The 22,549-nt window shown below is 39.9% G+C and overlaps 1 protein-coding gene across 1 annotated transcript; it reads left to right on the top strand.

Annotated features, from left to right (window-relative positions):
* Window positions 1-157: 157 nt before the first annotated feature.
* LOC114934131 (uncharacterized) lies at window positions 158-22,544 on the top strand (the record flags this gene model as incomplete). The annotated part of the gene is made up of 4 exons (XM_085483336.1): window positions 158-218; window positions 3,011-3,223; window positions 3,689-3,757; window positions 22,327-22,544. Coding segments are annotated over 4 exons (561 nt in total), but the record flags the coding sequence as incomplete, so codon positions are not given.
* Between the last annotated feature and the right edge of the window lie 5 nt (window positions 22,545-22,549).

The following is a 22,549-nucleotide window of genomic DNA, read 5'->3' as shown; positions in this document are numbered from 1 at the left end:
TATTATGTACTTTTAATATATTTCTCATATGCTATTATTAATTTTAATAGTTTTTCAATTTGATAATTTTTTTTTACAAAATTTAATAGATACATCAGATATATGCGTATCTCCTATTCAAACTGCAACGACAGATAAAGAGAGTGCAATATCCAATAAAGAGAACATAAATCCAGTATTATCTTCAGTACCAGCCCCAGTATTACCTGCATTGGATGGTATGTAGATTTATACATGTGCTTTTTTAAAAATTAGTCATATGTATTTTTTTTAGATAAGTTAGATATGTTTATGCTTTAATTCTTTTTCAATGAGTAATTATTATGATATACCGCTCGCGAAATTATTCATTATAATGGTCGTTTTTAAGCTAATAGAATTACAAATAATTGATACAAGAATCATTTAATATTTTTTAAATATTTTTAAAAACCAAAGATTTTGTCATATATACGCATATACAATCAATTTCTATGTACAGTAGCATAGTGACAACCAACTTTCTCACGAAATAATGACAAGTTATTTGGATTACAACTGTCATGACTGGTCTTGATGCATAATATAAAAATAAATATCCTGATTGAAAGTTATGTTTTAAACAGTTGTTATACGTGTTATATTTTGAATAATACTAAAATATACTTATGTAAATATCGAAAGTTATTCTTGTTTTTTTTTTGCAGTTTCTCGTACAGGATGTCTTAAAAATTCTGCAACAATTAAACATTTGGAAAATAAAAGCTTTTTGAGAAAATATTTCAAATAAAAATTATAAGGCTTTAAGTGATGCATGAAAGTTGCAAATTATAATATATTTTCTTCAAAATAACCTCAAAACTGTTTTCTTTACATCAATTGATATGTCTAATTATTTTATGCATAAAAGTAATAAAGTATTAAAGATTATCGAAAACTAAATATTTTACAAGAGATTTTATATTTAATGCATTACATAAAGCCCTATAACTTTTATTAAATATTTTTTTGAAGTATTTGTTTTCAAGATATTTGACTATGGCAGAACTTTTGGGACATTGTATATTTACACATATTTATATTAAATAATATAGGATATCGCATTTTAAAAGATCCACACATTTCTTGAATTAAGATTTACTATGTTCATTTAACATATCTTGAGAAATAGAAGATAAAAATATAAGCAAATATTATAAAATGCATCAAAATCAAAGACATTACAGTTATATGTTAATGCATGTTTTCACTTAATGTTCTTTTATATTTTCTTTTATACTTTAGATATTAATAATGATAAAGAAAATAGCAGTGATTCGGAGTATTTGCCATCAGAAGATGAACTACATTTATTGGAACATAACGAATCACAACAGAAAAAGAAATTAGTTTTAGAGGAGAAATTAAATACAACTGCGTCTTCAGTATCGAATACAGATGTCTCGATAGAAAATAGTACTGCGTGCAACGACGAAGATATGTATGTAGAAATGTCTAATGCTAAAACTATAAAAAAAACTACTGTTTCTATTGCTTGAAATTGCAAACGCAACTTCGGCGTCATTTGGAAACTGTACATCGTGATGAACCTGAAGTTAAAAAATTCGCCCTATTAGCTAAAGGCAATCCGGAACGGAAAAAAATAATAGATATTATTAAAAAAAAAGGAAATTTTCAGTTTAACATAAACTCAGAAGCTAATAATGGAAAACTTATTGTATGCAGACGTCCCAATGAAAAACACAATAAAGTTGCTACAGACTTTATAGCATGTGGAAAATGCCAAGGTTTTTTTGCAAAACAAACCATACGGCATCATTCTCGAAATTGCTTTAAAAAAGATTTAGTAAAAATAAATGCATCATGATTATGGGCAGAAAAGTGGCTTGCAGAATTCATCATTTGGCAAGTGAAACGTTAAAGAAAATTGTATTTCCAGTAATGAGAGACGATGAAGTAACAAGAATTATACGATATGATAAATTGTTAATATTATATGCAAATAAGTTATGTATTAAATATAAAACACAACACCAGCACGATATGATACGTGCAAGGTTGCGCGTTCTTGGTCGATTCCTATTAGCATTGAAGAAAATAAATACAACTATTAAAGATTTCAAGTCACTCTATCATCCAAAAGTATACGATGATTGCATTTCTGCAATTAATATTGTAGCAGGTTACAATAATGAAGAAAATATTTACAAAACTCCAGCGGTAGCGGCTAATTTATCAACATTGCTTAAACATGTGGGAAATCTACTTATTACAGAATACATAAAGGCAAATGATTCAGAGAAAAAGAAATTAGTAAAAGATTTTCTAAAATTATTAGTTGTAGACATTGGAACAACAGTCAACAAAACTGTCATTGAAACACAATCAGCTTACAAAAGACGCAAAAAAGTGAACCTACCGTTAATGCAAGATATTCAAACATTGTATCAACATTTGGAAAAAGTAAGAAAAGAGGCCTATGAGGCATTAGAAAAATCTTTTTCTTACAAAAATTGGATCTCTTTAACAGAGGTAACGTTAACATCATTTCACGTATTCAATAGACGACGAGCGGGAGAAATAGAGCGAATACTTATCAAAGATTTTAAAAATCACGAAAGTATAAATAAAAACATGTATTGCGATATATATGCATTATTATCAGAGAAGAACCGAAGAATAGCAGAAAATTATAGTCGATTTTGCATTAGAGGGAAATTAGGGCGTACCGTACCTGTGTTATTAACGAATGAGCTACTTAAATGTGTTAATCTGATTTTACAATTTCGTAAAGAAGCTGAAGTAACGCAGAAAAATCCATACGTCTTTGGATTACCTGGTTATAACAAAAATAGATATAGATATCTTAGAGCCTGCATATTAATGCGCAAATTTGCGCAAGAATGCAATGCAATTGAATCATCAAGTTTACGCGGTACGATTTTAAGGAAACACGTGGCAACTCATTGCATACAATTGAATCTTAATGATATCGATGTTTCCGATTTGTCTACATTCATGGGACATGCAGAAAAAATACATCGAGAACACTATAGACAACCGCTTGCAAGCAGGGATATTCTTAAAATATCACAATATTTAGAGGCGGTCCAAGGTAATATACAAGATTTGAAAGAATCTTCATCAGACAGCGAACTCGAAGATGAAAATAATAATCTAGATGATGAAAATAATAACGACGCAATGATGATGACGCACATAAATGAAGAAAATTTATCTTTAAGTAAATATATAGAAATTTAAACTAATTTTCTATTTTTACTTAATAAGAAATACTAGGTGAAAAATTAAAGATATTACATTTTTTTTGACATTGAAATATAAAAATATTTATTCGATAGACTAGCACACAAACATGATTTAATAACGTCTTCTTAGGCAGCAAAAAAGTCCGAAAAACAAAAACATTCAAAAGACGTTCTAGTAATCTATGAATGTAAACATCTTTTAGCAGTGTTTATGATATATTTTGAATTTTTTATTGCTTGCGATAATACATTTTTAATACATTATTAATATACATTATCTTAAATTAGCTCTTTCTTTTTTATTAAATTAGTACAGAAATTTTTATTGAATTAGTGATTATATATATATGAAATTCGATTGTAACAAGTTCAATTTTTCACCTTGCGTATGTTTATTTGAAACGTATTTATTTTTAATGCTGAAAATTTGTTTATTTCAGATATATCTTCACATAATACATCCAATAATATAATAAATGAGAAACCAAAAAATAAACGGAAAAGATCCAGTAAGTATTTCGCATTGATTTATTAAAATTCATATTTTCATTGTGTAAGTTATACAACAAGAATATTAGATCAATATTTGATGATTTTATAAGTATTTCTTGAAAACACTGTCTCTTTAGTTTAATATTTTTAAAAATGTTTCAAAGATTCTCTCTCTTGAATGTTATAAAATATTTAATAAAGTTATTCATAATGGTGTTTGTTACATATATTAATTGCTACATATTACAAAGTACATATTACTAAATAATTGCAATGTTTAATCAATATCATTTTTCTTAATTTCTTTGATAAGCAATAGTTAAAATTCAGAATTATTTTATGTAAAAATAATCGCAGTAGGTATACTAGGGGAGTTCTAACCCGGGGGCAATGAGGGGGGGTAAGGGGCGGGGGGGAATCGGGGGCGAGGGGGGTGACGTCACGCGGGGGAGGGGGTCTTATCAGTAGATAAGCTTATCTTTTGTTTATAAACATATCAGATAACCTGATAAGGGGATCATGTTACCTGATAAGGGGATCATGTTACCTGATATGTTTATAAACAAGATAAGATAAGGGGATCATGTTACCTGATATGTTCATAAACAAGATAAGATAAGATAAGCGGCGTCTTTGTAAGGTATCAAAGATAAGATAAGCGGCGTCTTTGAGCGATATCTAAGTTTTCATAAACAAGATAAGATAAAAATTCTACGAATGGCTGCCGCCGTTTCAGGCTTGGATCGAGCGCCGACAATTGGATATCTAAATTTTCTCCGAAGATAAGATAAGATAATTCTGCGAATTATTAAGAACAAAAGGTTTGCCGACAATCAAGCGGGTTGATCCGTACAGGTTGCGACATGTTAATCCGATCCGACGTGTCGATCCGACGGGGTGAAATGAAATAGCGGCCTTATCTATGTATTTCTAAGAATTATCAGCGATATCTAAATTTTCTCCGAAGATAAGATAAGATAATTCTGGGAATTATTAAGAACAAAAGGTTTGCCGACAATCAAGCGGGTTGATCCGTACAGGTTGCGACATGTTAATCCGATCCGACGTGTCGATCCGACGGGGTAAAATGAAATGGCGGCCTTATCTATGTATTTCTAAGAATTATCAGCGATATCTAAATTTTCTCTGAAAATCCAAGATAAGATATCGCACAAATATTTCTCGCGAATTAACAATTGCATCATCATCCCACGAACAAAGGGATGATCGGGATATATAATGAGGACCGATGCAGCTGCCGGGCCATAGTACCACTGGCGAGCGCACGCTTCATTCAGAATGTTTGTAATACTATCAAGTGCTTCCGACATTCTCAGTTTAAGTGCCGAACAGTTACAATATATTCCTAAGAGTGTTTTACTGCAAAAGTGTGGACAATTTGTAGAGCATTTGTGGGAAAAACTGCCGGAGCACATTAAGGTGGATCCTGAGGTTCAAACCTATCGACGCTGTCGTGAACATTACAATCAACCGTGGCAGGAAACGCACATTGACGGTCCAACACCCATGATCAGGGATTGCAGCGAATGTCAGCGAAAAATAGGCTGAGGTTAAAAGTGTGAAAAAGTGATAGACATCGAAAAAATGGAGAGCACACCGCAAAATCATGCAGAGTGTCATGAGAAGGGGTGTTATAAGACTGCCGAGAGATGGTATAGACATCTCGAGGTATGCTGTCACAATGAAAAAAAAGATAACCCGTTTTGTAATAAACGTGAAGCGGCGACTTCAATTGTACAATATGTACGAAATCGCGAACTTGGTGTGCGAAAACCGCATACAAAAGATGTTGCCTATTTCCTGGAAACGCATGAAGACATTGTAAGAGTGGCTGGTGATTTATCTAAATGCACCAGAACGTCTAAGCGACACAAGCGAGTCGCATGTTATCAACGTCGATACAAAAATTGTGTCGATTATTTCACTGTGGACAACTATGATTTTGGCTACATGGACATGCCTTCACCATCGGTGTCATGCAAAACACAATCATCCGAAAATGATTCTGACCAAGAAATGGAGGAGGAGTCAGATAGGAGAGAACCGTCATCATCATCATCATCATTATCATCATCATCATCGCCAGATTTCTTGTCGGCAGCCTATTTATCTATTCTATGATAAAATAGGTGTACAACATATGTGATATTAACGTGTTCTGAGAGAGAGAGTAGATATGTCTTCGCGGAAGGTGTAAACATGTCGATAGACAACTACTGAGTAGCCGCTATTTTTGTTTCGTCGGAGATCATCTTTCGGAGATAATTGCATCATTGCATGAACAAAGGGATGACCGGGATATATAATGAGGACCGATGTCACTGCCGGGTCATAGTACGGTGACATTTCGGCGTAATAAGTGACTCGAGAATAAATTGTTTTTGTGATAAAAAATGGAGAAAGACAAAGAAGTAGTGATCTCCGACGATGAAAAGATGGAGGTGGTCGTCGTCCCTGATGACGAGATGGAGATCATAATAATTCGAAAAATTATATCAAATTACGGTTTATCGATTCGTACAAGTTTCTCAGCGCTAGTCTCGACAAATTAACGTCATTTTTGGATAAAGAAAAACTAAAAATTTTACATTCGGAATATCAAAATTTAACTAATGAAAAATTCAATTTATTGACACGGAAGGGCGTCTTTCCGTACGAATACATAGACTGCGTGGACAGATTACAAGACACATGTTTACCGCCGCGCGACTCATTTTACAGTTCCTTAACCGGCGACACAGTATCCGAGAGTGATTACGCGCACGCCGAGACCGTCTGGAGCCGATTCTCCCTTCGAACGCTAGGCGAATATAGCGATTTATATTTAAAAATTGATGTCTTGTTATTGGCCGATATATTTGAGAATTTTCGCGATAGTTGTATAAAAAGTTACGGACTCGATCCCGCGTATTATTATACTCTCCCCGGATATACATGGGACGCCATGTTAAAACATACGAATATAAAATTTGAATTATTAACAGACATTGACATGGTTATGTTTGTCGAACGGGATATACGCGGCGGCCTTAGTCAATGTTCAGGCCGATACGCACAGGCTAATAACAAGTACATGCAATCGTACGACCCATCGAAACTCTCATTGTACCTCATGTATTTCGATGTAAATAATTTGTACGGATGGGCAATGTGTCAACCATTGCCGTATGCCGATTTTCGGTGGGTCGACGATATATCGAATTTTGACGTATCATCGTTCGATTCGCCTATAGGCTATGTTCTCGAAGTAGATTTAGAGTATCCGCGGCATCTTCATGACGCGCACATTGACCTACCGTTTTGCCCGACGCGCGATAAGCCGCCCGGCAAGGGAGTATAAACTCCTCGCAACGCTTTGCGATAAGAAGCGCTATGTGATACACTATCGTAATCTACAGCAGTGCACGCGCCACGGGCTACGCATAACAAAAATATACCACATACTACAATTCACGCAGTCAGCGTGGCTGCAAAAATACATCCAACTCAACACGCAGTTTAGAACACATGCGAAAAACGATTTTGAAAAAAATTTATATAAATTGATGAATAATGCGGTATTTGGCAAGACGATGGAAAATGTGCGCAATCATGTTGATGTAAAATTATTAACAAAATGGGACGGACGGTACGGTGCGGAGGCAAAGATCGCGAAACCAAATTTTCATAGTACTAGCATATTTTCGGAAAAATTAGTTGCAATTAAATTACGCAAACTCGAAGTTAAAATCTACAAACCAATCTACGTCGGCATGTGCATACTCGACATATCAAAAGTATGTCTTTATGAATTTCATCACGAATACATGTCACCGCTCTATCGTGACAATTGTAGAGTAATGTACACCGACACGGACAGTTTAATATATCAAATTAAATGTCAAGATGTCTATGAAAATTTGAAACGCGATATCGCTCGATTCGATACCAGCGACTACGCCGCGAATAATGCGTACGGTATACCACTCGCAAATAAAAAAGTGCCGGGTCTGATGAAAGATGAGAATAACGGCGCGATAATGACCGAATTTGTCGGGCTTAGAGCAAAAATGTATGCTTTGCGGGTGGATGGTAAAAAAGATACTAAAAAGGCAAAAGGTGTCAAAAATAACGTCGTAGCGCGTAGTATAACAACGACGATTATACGCGTTTCCTTAATGATGAAATAGAAATGACGCGTCAGCAGTCATGCATAAGATCGAAATTACATAAAGTGTATACCATCAGCGAGACAAAAATTGCTCTACACTAAGTCCCTACGACGACAAACGGTATGTCGTACCTGAGTCGACCGACACCTTGCCGTGGGGACATTATAGAATACTGTTGTAAATTATATTTATTATATTTATTATATTTATATTGTAAGGATGTATTAATGAGAAGTATATATATTTTATATATTTTATATATATATGGTATACAATATATAGTATGTTACACAATGATTGAATAAAATACATTAAATAACATTGTTTTTATGTATCCAAGAGTTGTGCGAACTGTCGAATCTCAGCCATTTCACGTAAACCTCGTCACCCCTCCTGCGCAGTATTTTCTCCACGAGGTACACATCCGGACAATTTGCGCGATGCAGCTCGTGCTCGTAAAACGCTCCAGCGATAGATGTCTTGCGATAATCCTCGAGTAGATATGTTACGGGATTAGTATGCTGCACTTTAACAATCTTAAACACCTCGGTTGTCCAATTTGGCGTGTAACCTTTCTCGAAAAGTTGTTTGTACTTGCTGACGCGTACCTGATCACCTACTTTGAACTTTGCCGGGCCCGCGATTTTTACACGATTGTACACGGTAGCCAAGAGTCTTTCGGCGATCGCGAGGGGTAACGTCGACGGGTCGCATACCAATCGTTCGATGCTTGCGTCCGTTGTAATCTGATACGAGGCGTGGCAGTATGTCGAACCACTTGTAAGTGCCATTCAGCGTAAACATCTTCCACATGTCGTTCTTTAGCGTGCGATTGAATCGCTCGACGACCGACGCCTTCAATACCGAATATGTCGAATAGTGATTAATGTCATGTTTTCGCATAAGTCGTTGCACATCGGCGTTGTAAAATTCCTTCCCGTTATCGGTTTGCATGTTTTTCGGACATCTCTTGCTGTCTCGAATTATCTCAGCGATTGCGTCAGCTGTCTCGCTTCCTCCTTTACTCTTAAGTGGTACAGCCCACGCATACTTGCTCAACACATCGATGACGGTGAGTATGTAGTGGTAACCTCTGTTGAAACCTCTGTTGAAACGGGAGTACGGACGCATCTCGACAATGTCGGCTTGCCACAGATCATCGTATCCTCGCACTATGACATGTCTTCGAGGGAAATTTTTTCTCGCTGACGTGTGCAACTCGTTTACCAACTGCCTTCTCTCCAAACTATGTTGCTCGTTGTTATTTTCACTATTCATTCTCGTTCTTTCACGTTCGTTCACGTTGTTTCGGGGTTCTTTCACGTTGTTTCGGGGTTCGTTCACGTTGTTTCGGAGTTCTTTCACGTTGTTTCGGGGTTCTTTCACGTTGTTTCGGGGTTCGTTCACGTTGTTTCGGGGTTCGTTCACGTTGTTTCGGGGTTCTTTCACGTTGTTTCGGGGTTCTTTCACGTTGTTTCGGGGTTCGTTCACGTTGTTTCGAGGTTGTTTCGGGGTTCGTTCACGTTTTTCGGGGTTCTTTCACGTTGTTTCGGGGTTCGTTCACGTTGTTTCGGGGTTCTTTCACGTTGTTTCGGGGTTCTTTCGGGGTTCGTTCACGTTCGTGCCATGTTGTTTCGGGGTTCTTTCGGGTTAGGTAGTCGTTATAGCGTTGTTCACTCCCGTCCTTGACCCATTCGAAAATCGTCTTTGACTCGTTTGCAGCCTTTTTCACAGTCGTTTCTGATCCGTTCGCAGCCGCTTTTGAATCGATCGTAACCGTCCCTTGACCTGTTCGCAACCCTTACTGAGTTGGTGATAGCCTTGTATGTAACCTTTAAGGACTTGTTCGTAGCCTCGTTCGCAACCCTGTTTGACATGATCGTAACCTCGATCGTAGCGGTCGCGTTCACCACCGTTTCCAGGTCGTTCACAGCTGCTGCTTCCGGGTCGGTCACTGATACCATTCATTGTTGTTTGGTAGCACGTCGATCGTAACCACTCGAGAATCCCTTCTAGACGTTTCACAACTGTTTGATAGACGTTTCTGAGCCAACCGCTCATTAGATGTCTGTGTCTGAGGTAGTGTTTGGTGCACGCAAAAGTTCTTTTATCGCAGTCTCCAACGCTCGTACATCCTTCTCTAACGCAGTCAGCTTCTCATCTAACTCTTTCTGTTGGACCATCAATGTTTTAAAGCACTCTTCCAGATACAATTTGTTGACGGCATCGGTATCCGCCTCAGGTTGCGCTACACGGCGAATCTTGTGCGATCTCGCGTCATAATCTGTAGCGACGCGACATAGAGCGTTTTTACGCACACATCTTCTCATCAATGTGTGCCAATGATCGCCGGTTGTATCAATTCTCCTCTCGAATAATTCAAATTTATTGATAGACATTTTTTGCAATGCTTTGTAGAGTGTCACGCGATGGACTGAATAGATTGTCGGAACCCTTGTTTAATTTATAATAATGCCCGCTTTCCGCAGTTCCTCGATGATCGACAGGATCTTGTTGTCGTGCGCGTTGTTGCCGGCTTGGTGCGAAGCGTCGAGCAATCGTAGGCGATCCACTAGCTCGTTGGGGTTGTCCCAGTGCACGTAATCAATCTTATTGTCGGTTAGCGTCATAGCGCGAGGCATTCCAGTGCCAGATTTTGGGCTCTCCACCCGTGTCAACGGTGCGATTATATATTTGTACTTGTCCCCCTTGCTACTCTTCACACGACCTTGCGCATCAAAATTGCGTTTATGCACGTTTGTCGTCAATAATATGTGTTTGTATTTTTGCAAATCGTCATCCCGGTAATTAGGTCTTTTCTTGAAGATCAACTCGTACAATCCGGGCGTTCCAATGTACCGCGTGCCGCCTATGATTATATTGTCATCTTTGTCAATCGCGAATCGCTTGCTGTCGAGCTGCATTTCATTCTCGCCGAAGTAGACTCCGTATACATTATCAATTTCTTTCTTTTCATCAGCACCGAGGAGAGCGTCCATGTACTTTTGTCCTAATGGCCCCCAATCCTTTCGCATCATATGTCCACCTTCCGGCGATCTTAACCAGTGTCGAAGGGATATTTTGGGCGGGTTACGCGTGGTTTTGAAAACATTTTCGTCTACGAGTGCTTTGGGTATCACAGGTAGTACGCTTATCGGTGTAGATGTTGTCGGCAGTGAAGCATCCAATGGTTTCGAAATATCATATTTTCTCTTTTTCAATGCCTCCTCTTCCTCTTTATATCGCTTTATAGTTTTATGTTTTCTCTTTTTCGGTGTCTCCCCCTCATACCGTGTCTCGATCTTCACACCGTCATCGTCGTCGTCGTCGTCGTCGGTGTTAGGCTCGTTTTTCACCGAAATCGTCGCGTTGTCGACAATCTTTTGTAGCGGCTCGATAATAGGTTTAAAGTGAGTCTTGACGGCGATATCATCATCGATCTTTCCGGTCTTCAGAGCGCGGTGTTTCTTGCGGATCGATTCGGCCGTCTTCGCAATCTCCTTGGCAACCTTTTCACGCTCGCAAATATTATCAGCCATCCTAAACTCTAGAGAGTGCTGTCGACGACCAATGGCTCTGCGGTATTGCGAACTCGTTAAATCCTTTTCTGTATCGCCCGTTCGTAAGCGAGCTGTCCTTGTCTATCACTAGAAATCCATACTTTTGTTGCCAACATGTACGACATAACTCACTGAAATCCTCATCCGACATGTCGGTATTCACGTGATCGTTGTACACGTGCTTCCAATTGGTGGCGTCCTGTTTAAATAGGATTAACAGGTTCGCGTTGTCGCGTATAAGATGTTTCGGTATTCTCGCATATGTCTGACAGAGATAGAAGCAGTCGATGTTCGAGTGGCGCCCCATTGAGAAGTACTCTCTTATTGTATCTTGCTTGTCGCATGCCACGTCATCAAAGACAAAAATTGAATTTGGATATGCCTCGCTTGGTGGAATGACGTCACTGTTATTGGAGAATGTAAAGTAGCCGATTTCGTCAATCGGTGTCAATAAATCTTCCAAATAGCGATATTTCGGCTGTTGCAGCGATTTCGAGTATACGTACACGTTCTCGAAACGCACACCGTGCGGACTTTCCAGCAGGCTTATCAACACGTTGGTTTTACCGCAGTTTGAGGGGCCGCAAACGATCGCGCGTATACGAGGTGTGTTCAAAAAGTATCGCAAATTTTGTGTTTTTTCAAAAATTATTTATTTATTCATGAATATCTATTTTGTCCCCTTCAAAGTAATCCCCACCAGATATTATACACTTGTGCCAACGTTTTTTCCAATCCTCGAAGCACTTCAAAAAATCATTTTTTGTGATCTTGTTTAGCTCCTTCTTCGATGCCGTCTTTATCTCCTCAATCGTAGCGTAGCGTCGTCCTTTCATGGGCCTCTTCAGTTTCGGGAACAAGAAAAAGTCACAGGGGGCCAGATCTGGGGAATACGGTGGCTGCGGCATTATTAGTGTGTTGTTTTTGGCCAAAAATTCGATGCTGTTTTTGGTCGAAATTGAACAATTTTGGTACGAATTTCGCGGCGACCCGTGTCATGCCCAAATCATTGGTGAAAATCGAATGGCACGAGCCAATCGATATGTTTAGGTCCTCAGCAACTTTAACGGTGATTCGACGATTGACCAATAATATTTTCTTCACTTCATCAATGTTTTCGTCTGTTGTTGACGTGCTCGGGCGTCCGGCACGCTCTTCATCGTTCACATCTTCTCGGCCCTCGGAAAACATTTTGTACCACCGATAAACGTTGCTTCGGTCCAAGGTAGCTTCACCATATGCCACAGTCAACATTCGGAATGCGTCCGCGCACTTAATTTTGTTTTTCACACAAAATTTGATACAGATTCTTTGATCCATTTTTTGGAATAGGCAAAAATCGAAAACAAGCCAAAACACGTGCAAGCAAAGCAGCTGTCAAAAATTAACTGAACATTCAAAATGGCCGTACTTGTCGGCATAAATGAGAAACATGAGTACCAACATAACACCACAAAAAAATCGAAAATCAAATATACGTAACCCGCAGAAATTCAAAATTCGCGATACTTTTTGAACACACCTCGTAGTTGTCGGTAGCATCGTACCGTGTTTGCGCACACCTTCGTTCACGCTGCAGCGTACTCTGTCGTCGTAATTCATCACTCGTATCGTCAGAGGTTGTCGCACGAATTTCATTTTCTCACTCCCGATTTGACCTCCAACGTCCGCCTATTTATAGCTGCGCGGACTCGCGCTTTGCTCAGTAATGTCTAAAGATTGCAACGGATGTCAACGAAAATAGGCACAGGTGTATTAAATCGTGCGATAAACGCACTTCCGGTCGAGCTTCATATTCCCGGTTATCAATTTTGCGGTCCGGAAACTCGTTTGGAAAAGCGATTGGCTAGAGGTGATCAAGGTGTCAACCCATTGGACGCGGCGTGCCGTGAACACGATATAGCGTACTCTCGGAGCAGCGAACTCACCGAGAGATACGCGGCGGATAAGGTACTCGCCGAGAAAGCAAAAACTCGCATTGTCGCGAAAGACTCGAGTCTCGGTGAGAGAGCCGCGGCCGCAGTTGTCTGGACAGTGATGAAGGCCAAGACGAAGCTCGGCATGGGCTTGAAAACGAAAAAGAGGAAGACGAAGAGGAGGGTACTTTCGGCAGCGAAACGAGGCGGATTTTTACCGATTTTACCAATGCTGGGTGCGCTCGGATCCCTGGTCGGCGGAGCGGCTGGCGTAGCAAAAGCGGTGAACGACAATAAAGCCGCGCAACGTCAGTTGCAAGAGATACTACGCCACAATCGCGCCATGGAAGGCCGCGGACTGTATCTCGCCCCTTACAAATATGGACGAGGAGCGAGGAAAAAAAAAACGTCAAAAAAACGTTAAAAATGCCGCAAGGTGTAACTACAAATGTGCAATTGCTACAACTTGCAAATCGTATGCACATTCCATATTTTAAAGGTGTATTTATGCGCAATAATTTACCGATAAATGGCGCGCGAGAAAATGAGAGCGGTATCGTCAATCTGGACAGCACAGACGGTCCTGGCACTCATTGGGTGGCGTATGCAAAAAGGGGAAATCGCGCAATCTATTTTGACAGTTTTGGCAATCTTCGACCACCTGAGGAATTGGTGCGATATTTAAATGTGCCGAAATTGGAATACAATTACACCTCTTATTAAACGTATGATCAGAGTATCTGTGGATAATTGTGCTTGCAGTTTCTCCGAGATTTTTCGCCGCGAATTTAAAGACTGACATTGCGCTATTTAACTCAGTTTTGTCAACATGTCGCTAACACTAACATTGACTAGGAAGAGTAGCGTCCTCGCGGCGACCTACTTTCCGCCCATAGATTTGAGCGACGCGGACTACGAGCTCGGTCTGACGGATTTTGAAACTTATCACACTATATCGAATGTGAATTCCTCGAATAATAAATTTTACTACGGCACAGACGATGCGAAAATTACGATTCCCGAGGGATCGTACGAGCTGCAAGCGATACATGAATTTTTGAAACGCGCACTTTCCCGAAAACATAATGCTGTTAGCGATAAAGGTGTCGACGATGAAGATTACCCAATCGTGCTCCGCGCTAATTACAATACGATGAGAAGCGAGATCAAGTGTGCCTACAGAGTAAACTTTAGCATGCCCAACAACATTGGATCGCTGCTGGGATTCTCGAATCGTATACTGCAACCGCGAAAATGGCACAAATCGAACATGGCGATTAATATTATCAACGTGAACATTATCCGCATAGAGTGTAACGTGACCGCGGGTGCATACAGCAACGATAAACTCGTTCACACGATACATGAATTTTCACCAAGGGTACCACCAGGATATAAGATATCGGAAATGCCGGCGCAGATCATTTACCTGCCGGTCTTCGTACGAAGCATTACTGATTTAGTGTTACGCGTTACTGATCAGGAGGGACGATTGCTCGATTTTCGAGGTGAAGAGATAACAGTTAGATTGCACGTACGACGGCGGGCCACCCTCGTGCGACGGGATGCTCGTGTTGAATAAAGACACGAAGCACACAATCAGGCCAGCAGCAACATCATTCGCTAATATCAAATCAACTACGAAGAAGAGACTCACCTCGTCAAACGTTGCGTTTTTACAATCTTTGGGATTTGCGGTGCGCGCCATCTGAACAATGACTGAGATTCTCAACATCGAGGAAGAGCCAGTCTTTGACGATCGCATCGTCAAGATTAAGACTCACACATACAACCCGTTTGCCAACACAACATTTGGATACAGCAACGAGATAAGAATACTCATACAACAACAGGATTTATATACGTTGCCGTATGAGAGTTTCCTCTACATCGAGGGTGAACTGCGGATAACTCATCCAGTTGAGGGATCCAATGTGATGCTGGGAAATAATTGCGTCGCATTCATGTTTGACGAAATTCGCTATGAGCTCGATGGTGTGGATATTGATCGCAATAGGAATGTGGGAATAACAAGTCTGCTAAAAAACTATGTAACAATGTCATCCGATAGAAGCGTGATTATGCGAAATGCAGGCTGGGATAGCCCGACTACTGTGAATGGATACTTTAATTTTTGCGTACCGCTGCAAATGTTGCTGGGATTTTGCGAGGATTACAAACGCGTGGTTATTAATGCGCGTCATGAGTTGATCCTAATACGAGCGCGCAACGACAATAATTGTCTGTATGGAAATTCTGCACTGGAGCCTGCGATCAACATATTCAAGATACAATGGCGAATGCCACACGTGTTGTTGAGCGAGATTAAGAAGCTGTCGATGCTGCGCGCTCTGGAAAGCGGACGTTACCTCAGCATGGGTTTCCGCTCGTGGGATCTATACAAATTTCCGCTATTGCAGCGTACGACCAAGCATTCGTGGGCCATTAAGACCGCGACTCAACTGGAGAAGCCGCGATATGTAATTTTTGCCCTGCAGACAGGGCGGAAAAACGTCATGTCCGAGGATACGAGTCGATTCGACAACTGTAAATTAACCAACGTGAAACTCTATCTGAACTCGGAATGTTATCCGTACGACGATATGAATCTAGATTTCGATAGAAACAGATGGTCGATTCTGTATGACACGTATGCGCGTTTCTGCAAAAATTATTACGGATACGAGTATCTCGAGCCGAGCCTCACCATCACACGGTTTTTACAAAACGGCCCGTTTGTGATTATCGATTGTTTTCGACAAAACGAATCGGTCAAGAGCGCAACGGTGGATGTGAGATTGGAATTTTAGTGTAAGGAAAATATACCTAATAATACCACAGCATATTGTCTCATCATGCACGATCGCATGATCCAGTACAACCCGTTGACCAACGTTGTGCGCAAAATCACTTAAAATTGTTTACACAACTACGCGCGTGAGAGAAGGGAGGAGGAGGATACATAATCATGATGATGATGCGAGATGTCTGATGTTAGTGAAGTAATACCTCTCGACTGACTCACATCGAAAAGATCATGTCCGCACCAACGTTTGTCGACCTGCAAGGATTTATCCTAAACAAGCAATTTATCGTGAAGGAAGCGGCAATCCTGAGAAGAGGATATATCATGTCGCACTATTTCTTCGCATGCTCTGTGCCGTGGAGCGTGCTTATAAAGTCGGAAAGGTGCCAGGCCTCATGGATAACTCAGCATCATCACAGCTTGCAATGGGAGGATGGAAATGTTCCATACTGCATGGTTCAGCGCTTGATCACGGCAGCTATCAATGGCATAAATGAACAAGACGAGGAGGAAGAAAAAGAAGAGTCCTCTCTCGTGTATGTAAAAGGACTCGAAAAGCGAGAGTGGCTTGCCGAAATAGTGGACGATGTGTGCAGCGGTTTCATGATTGAGACCTTGGATGCCATATATGAAGATGTGCCTGCATTAAATAAATTAGATCCCACATATACTCTACAATGTCATAAACATGTAAAAAATTGCGCGTTACAAAATGTATTTAAATTATTCAATTGGTGGTCGGCTAATCGCGACGATCATCCGTTTTTTGAATAAACATATTATTTACATACTATTCTCTTTGTTATTTTTCCTAACTAGATATTTCTAAGAATTCTTTTTACCCCCACTACTTTTAAAAATTTCTCACGCAATCGTATTTCTAAGAATTTCTTTTACCCCCACTACTTATAATAATTTGTCTTTCCCTCCAGATATATTTCTAAGAATCCCCCTCTCCTAATATTTTAAATATTTCTCTTTGTTCTTTCCCTCCAGATATATTTCTAAGAATCCCCTTCTCCTAATATTTTAAAAATGACCGTTACTCGATTATTAGTACCTTATTATACAATCAGTCTTTCGTCGACCGTTCTAACTGACGGTTCACTTTTTAATACTTTCGGTTCAAAGAAGCAGCAGCAGCATGAATTACTACATGCCGAGACATGAAGAAATGTGCGAGAAGAAATGCGACGAGTAAGTATAACTTTTTTGTATCTTTTATATATTTTATATTTTTAATTTTATTTTATCTTTTTTATCTAATTTTTACAGCGTTTCGCTGGAGCCTCGTGCGGTTCGCATACTTGGAAGACGATACGCATTGACGGCAACGGAATTCAAATTCCTCGAAATCGGCATCAGAATGGATCCGCCGAGTTACGTGGAGATCGCCATAGGAGATCATCGGGGAAAACAGCTATTACTATCTCTTGAAACGTGGAAAGGACTCTACGAGCAACGCCACGCTATTCACAATTACCTGAACAATGACTCCTCCTCCAACAACGATGTGTATAATTGCATAAGTGTCGGGCCGCTAACAGTGCGATTTCACAAGATAAACGGCACCAAGCTCATAAGTCTCGAATCAGCGGACGTGCGCATGATGATGGTCGAATCGACGTTACATCGTATGTTCGAGCTCGATTCATGTATCGAAATAATGTTCGATCGTTTGACGAGGCTCGTCGCAACGGTTGATATCAAATATACTCAATTCTCCAATATTGCATCCACTGTAACGAATGCGAGAGAATTGTCGAATGCGATACGCGCTAGCAATGCTTTCAACATGCACCAACTTGTCGATTGCGAGCTGGTGGCTTTAGTTTTTAATATGTAATAAAACTATATATAATTATGTATTAAATATAATATGAATAAATACTTATATGTATATATCATGGTGTACTTTATTTGCGCGCCACCCGTTACATACTTTGTGAGATATAATTATTGTGTCAAGGACATTGCATTCAGCAAGAAAAAAATCGATATTTTTATCTTACGAGATAAGACCATCCATGCTGCGGCAGAATCGATAATTTTATCTTACGAGGCGCACGCGATATTAAGAGACAGAAGACGCAGTGCGCGAGAGTAAGAGAGGCGCACGCGACATTAAGAGACAGAGAGAAAGAGATCCAAGCCTGGATTCAGCACGCATTCGAGAGAGAAGACACAGCGCGCGAGAGTAAGAGAGATGCGGCGGCGAGAGAGAGGTAGCGCGCGGCGGCGAGAGAGTCGGCGGCTCGGGCCTGCGGCGAGAGATGCGGCGGCGAGAGATGCGGCGGCGAGAGAGTCGGCGGCTCAGGCCTGCGGCGAGAGATGCTGCGAGAGAGAGTCGGCGGCTCGGGCCTGCGGCGAGAGATGCTGCGAGAGAGAGTCGGCGGCTCGGGCCTGCGGCGAGAGATGCTGCGAGAGAGAATTGGCGGCTCGGGCCTGCGGCGAGAGATGCGGCGGCGAGATTTTGCGGGAGAGAGTCGGCGGCTCGGGCGGCGAGGGATGTGAAGGAGAGGAGGAAAAACATTTTTTTTATTTTAATAAAATACATATTTTATTCATTACTTTTTTATTCATATTTTTTTTTACATTAGTTTTTACATATTTTTTCTATAAGGAAAGAAGAAGGGAAACATTTTTTAAATTAATAAAATTTTATTATATTATTAATATTTTTTTTTATTCTTATTTAATATATTACCGCCGGCATTGGCATTACCCGAGGTGTACCGCGTGGAGGTTGCCGGTCGGATTTACACCTCATATGTATGTGTATGTGTGTGTGTGTATGCGTGTGTGTACTTGTACATGTGTTGCAGTAGAGATGAGGACCCCGCGGTTCGTCACTTCCGCGGTATTTAACGACTCCAAACCCTCTCTACTGTGTGTGTAAATAAAAAATAAAAAATAATATATGTAAAATAAAAAAATATAAAAATATAAAAATATAAAAATATAAAAATATAAAATATAAAATATAAAAAATATAAAAATATAAAAAATATAAAAAATATAAAATATAAAATATAAAATAAATACGGTAACGGCGAGTGAGCGGAGAGAGCCGGCGAGAGAGAGAGAGAGATGTGGCGGCTCGAGGTAGTGGCATCTACACATAGAAATATAATAATAATAATAATTTAATATTTTATAGCTTTTTTTTTTGGNTTTTTAATATACTTACAGCCCTGATGGGGCAGTGAGAGAAGGGGTCGCATCACCCATCGCTGTCATCAGACTCGACATCTGTGCATAGAAATATAATAAATTAATATTTTATATATATTTTTCGACATATATATATATATATATACTCACGTCCTTGACATGTGGGACAAGCGTTGGCCAGGTAGAACACGTATAGTCTTTCCCGGCAATCCTCGCAACGCAGTTCGGGTACAGCTGTGTACCGCGATGTAGTGTGTCCCTCGATGGTTGTGATGCTCAGGAATCTGCCCCTGTTTCTCACGAAACAGCGAAAGCAGATCCTGATCATCTCCCATGGTGCGACGAATGCCATGACATACGACGCCACAGTGCATACCCTCGCTGTCTCGTCGAGGGATGCAGTGGCGCGTATGCCATACATGCGGGACCTGCACGACTCCCGGACAGCGTTGTCACTATCGTACCCATCTTCATCTTCATCTTCATCTTCATCTTCATCTTCATCGTCATCGTCATCGTCATCGTCATCGTCATCGTCATCGTCATCGTCATCGCCGTCTTCATCAATGGGTACGATATCGACCTCCATCTCCTCAATGTTATCCAGGACGTTGTTCACCTCCCTGTCATACACAGGGTCGTACATCGCACCATCACTGTCGCTGTCGTCGTCGGAGATGGTTATGATCTCCATCTCGTCATCAGGGACGACGACCACCTCCATCTCTTCATCGTCGGAGATCACTACTTCTTTGTCTTTCTCCATTTTTTATCACAAAAACAATTTATTCTCGAGTCACTTATTACGCCGAAATGTCACCGTACTATGACCCGGCAGTGACATCGGTCCTCATTATATATCCCGGTCATCCCTTTGTTCATGCAATGATGCAATTATCTCCGAAAGATGATCTCCGACGAAACAAAAATAGCGGCTGCTCAGTAGTTGTCTATCGACATGTTTACACCTTCCGCGAAGACATATCTACTCTCTCTCTCAGAACACGTTAATATCACATATGTTGTACACCTATTTTATCATAGAATAGATAAATAGGCTGCCGACAAGAAATCTGGCGATGATGATGATGATAATGATGATGATGATGATGACGGTTCTCTCCTATCTGACTCCTCCTCCATTTCTTGGTCAGAATCATTTTCGGATGATTGTGTTTTGCATGACACCGATGGTGAAGGCATGTCCATGTAGCCAAAATCATAGTTGTCCACAGTGAAATAATCGACACAATTTTTGTATCGACGTTGATAACATGCGACTCGCTTGTGTCGCTTAGACGTTCTGGTGCATTTAGATAAATCACCAGCCACTCTTACAATGTCTTCATGCGTTTCCAGGAAATAGGCAACATCTCTTGTATGCGGTTTTCGCACACCAAGTTCGCGATTTCGTACATATTGTACAATTGAAGTCGCCGCTTCACGTTTATTACAAAACGGGTTATCTTTTTTTTCATTGTGACAGCATACCTCGAGATGTCTATACCATCTCTCGGCAGTCTTATAACACCCCTTCTCATGACACTCTGCATGATTTTGCGGTGTGCTCTCCATTTTTTCGATGTCTATCACTTTTTCACACTTTTAACCTCAGCCTATTTTTGCTGACATTCGCTGCAATCCCTGATCATGGGTGTTGGACCGTCAATGTGCGTTTCCTGCCACGGTTGATTGTAATGTTCACGACAGCGTCGATAGGTTTGAACCTCAGGATCCACCTTAATGTGCTCCGGCAGTTTTTCCCACAAATGCTCTACAAATTGTCCACACTTTTGCAGTAAAACACTCTTAGGAATATATTGTAACTGTTCGGCACTTAAACTGAGAATGTCGGAAGCACTTGATAGTATTACAAACATTCTGAATGAAGCGTGCGCTCGCCAGTGGTACTATGGCCCGGCAGCTGCATCGGTCCTCATTATATATCCCGATCATCCCTTTGTTCGTGGGATGATGATGCAATTGTTAATTCGCGAGAAATATTTGTGCGATATCTTATCTTGGATTTTCAGAGAAAATTTAGATATCGCTGATAATTTTTAGAAATACATAGATAAGGCCGCCATTTCATTTTACCCCGTCGGATCGACACGTCGGATCGGATTAACATGTCGCAACCTGTACGGATCAACCCGCTTGATTGTCGGCAAACCTTTTGTTCTTAATAATTCGCAGAATTATCTTATCTTATCTTCGGAGAAAATTTAGATATCCAATTGTCGGCGCTCGATCCAAGCCTGAAACGGCGGCAGCCATTCGTAGAATTTTTATCTTATCTTGTTTATGAAAACTTAGATATCGCTCAAAGACGCCGCTTATCTTATCTTTGTTACCTTACAAAGACGCCGCTTATCTTATCTTATCTTGTTTATGAACATATCAGGTAACATGATCCCCTTATCTTATCTTGTTTATAAACATATCAGGTAACATGATCCCTTTATCAGGTAACATGATCCCCTTATCAGGTTATCTGATATGTTTATAAACAAAAGATAAGCTTATCTACTGATAAGACCCCCTCCCCTCGTGACGTCACCCCCCTCGCCCCCGATTCCCCCCCGCCCCTTACCCCCCCTCATTGCCCCCGGGTTAGAACTCCCCTAGTATACCTACTAATCGCTACTAAAGAAAAAAAATCATTTAGTTGAAAATAAATATTGTCATTTTTAGTGTATATATAAATACGTTTTCTTGCTATTCTTTTATGATTTTAGTAATTTTTAATAAAAAATGTAAAGCTAAAAAATATTGTTTATATTTTCTTTTATGACTATATTTTTAATAAAATGTAAAGCTAAAATATATAAAATATATAAAATTTTAATTTTATTTTTTAATATTTCGGTTAATTCACATCTAGTAATTCGGCATTTATCAATTTCAATATGTATGCACTATTTTCATAATATATGGTAATAATATATATTTTTCTAGCATCTCCTTATGGCAAAACCAAAAGGCAGCGTTGGACAGAAAAAGAAAAAGAAACAGTACTTCAAGCATTTTCCACACATATGAAAAATTTAACGCTACCGTCTTTACGAGAAATTCAAGAAACTAAAAAGAAGTATAGTTGTTTATTTAATCGGACATCGCCGCAAATAAAAACATGGATCCATAATAAACAGAAAGATCTACGACAATATGAATAATGTTA

Source organism: Nylanderia fulva, unplaced genomic scaffold, assembly GCF_048542155.1.
Source record: "Nylanderia fulva isolate GAGA-0341 unplaced genomic scaffold, ASM4854215v1 Scaffold243, whole genome shotgun sequence".
Classification (NCBI taxonomy): Eukaryota; Metazoa; Arthropoda; class Insecta; order Hymenoptera; family Formicidae; genus Nylanderia; species Nylanderia fulva.
The sequence above is the reverse complement of the archived record's forward strand: the minus strand, read 5'-3'. Positions and strand labels throughout refer to the sequence as shown.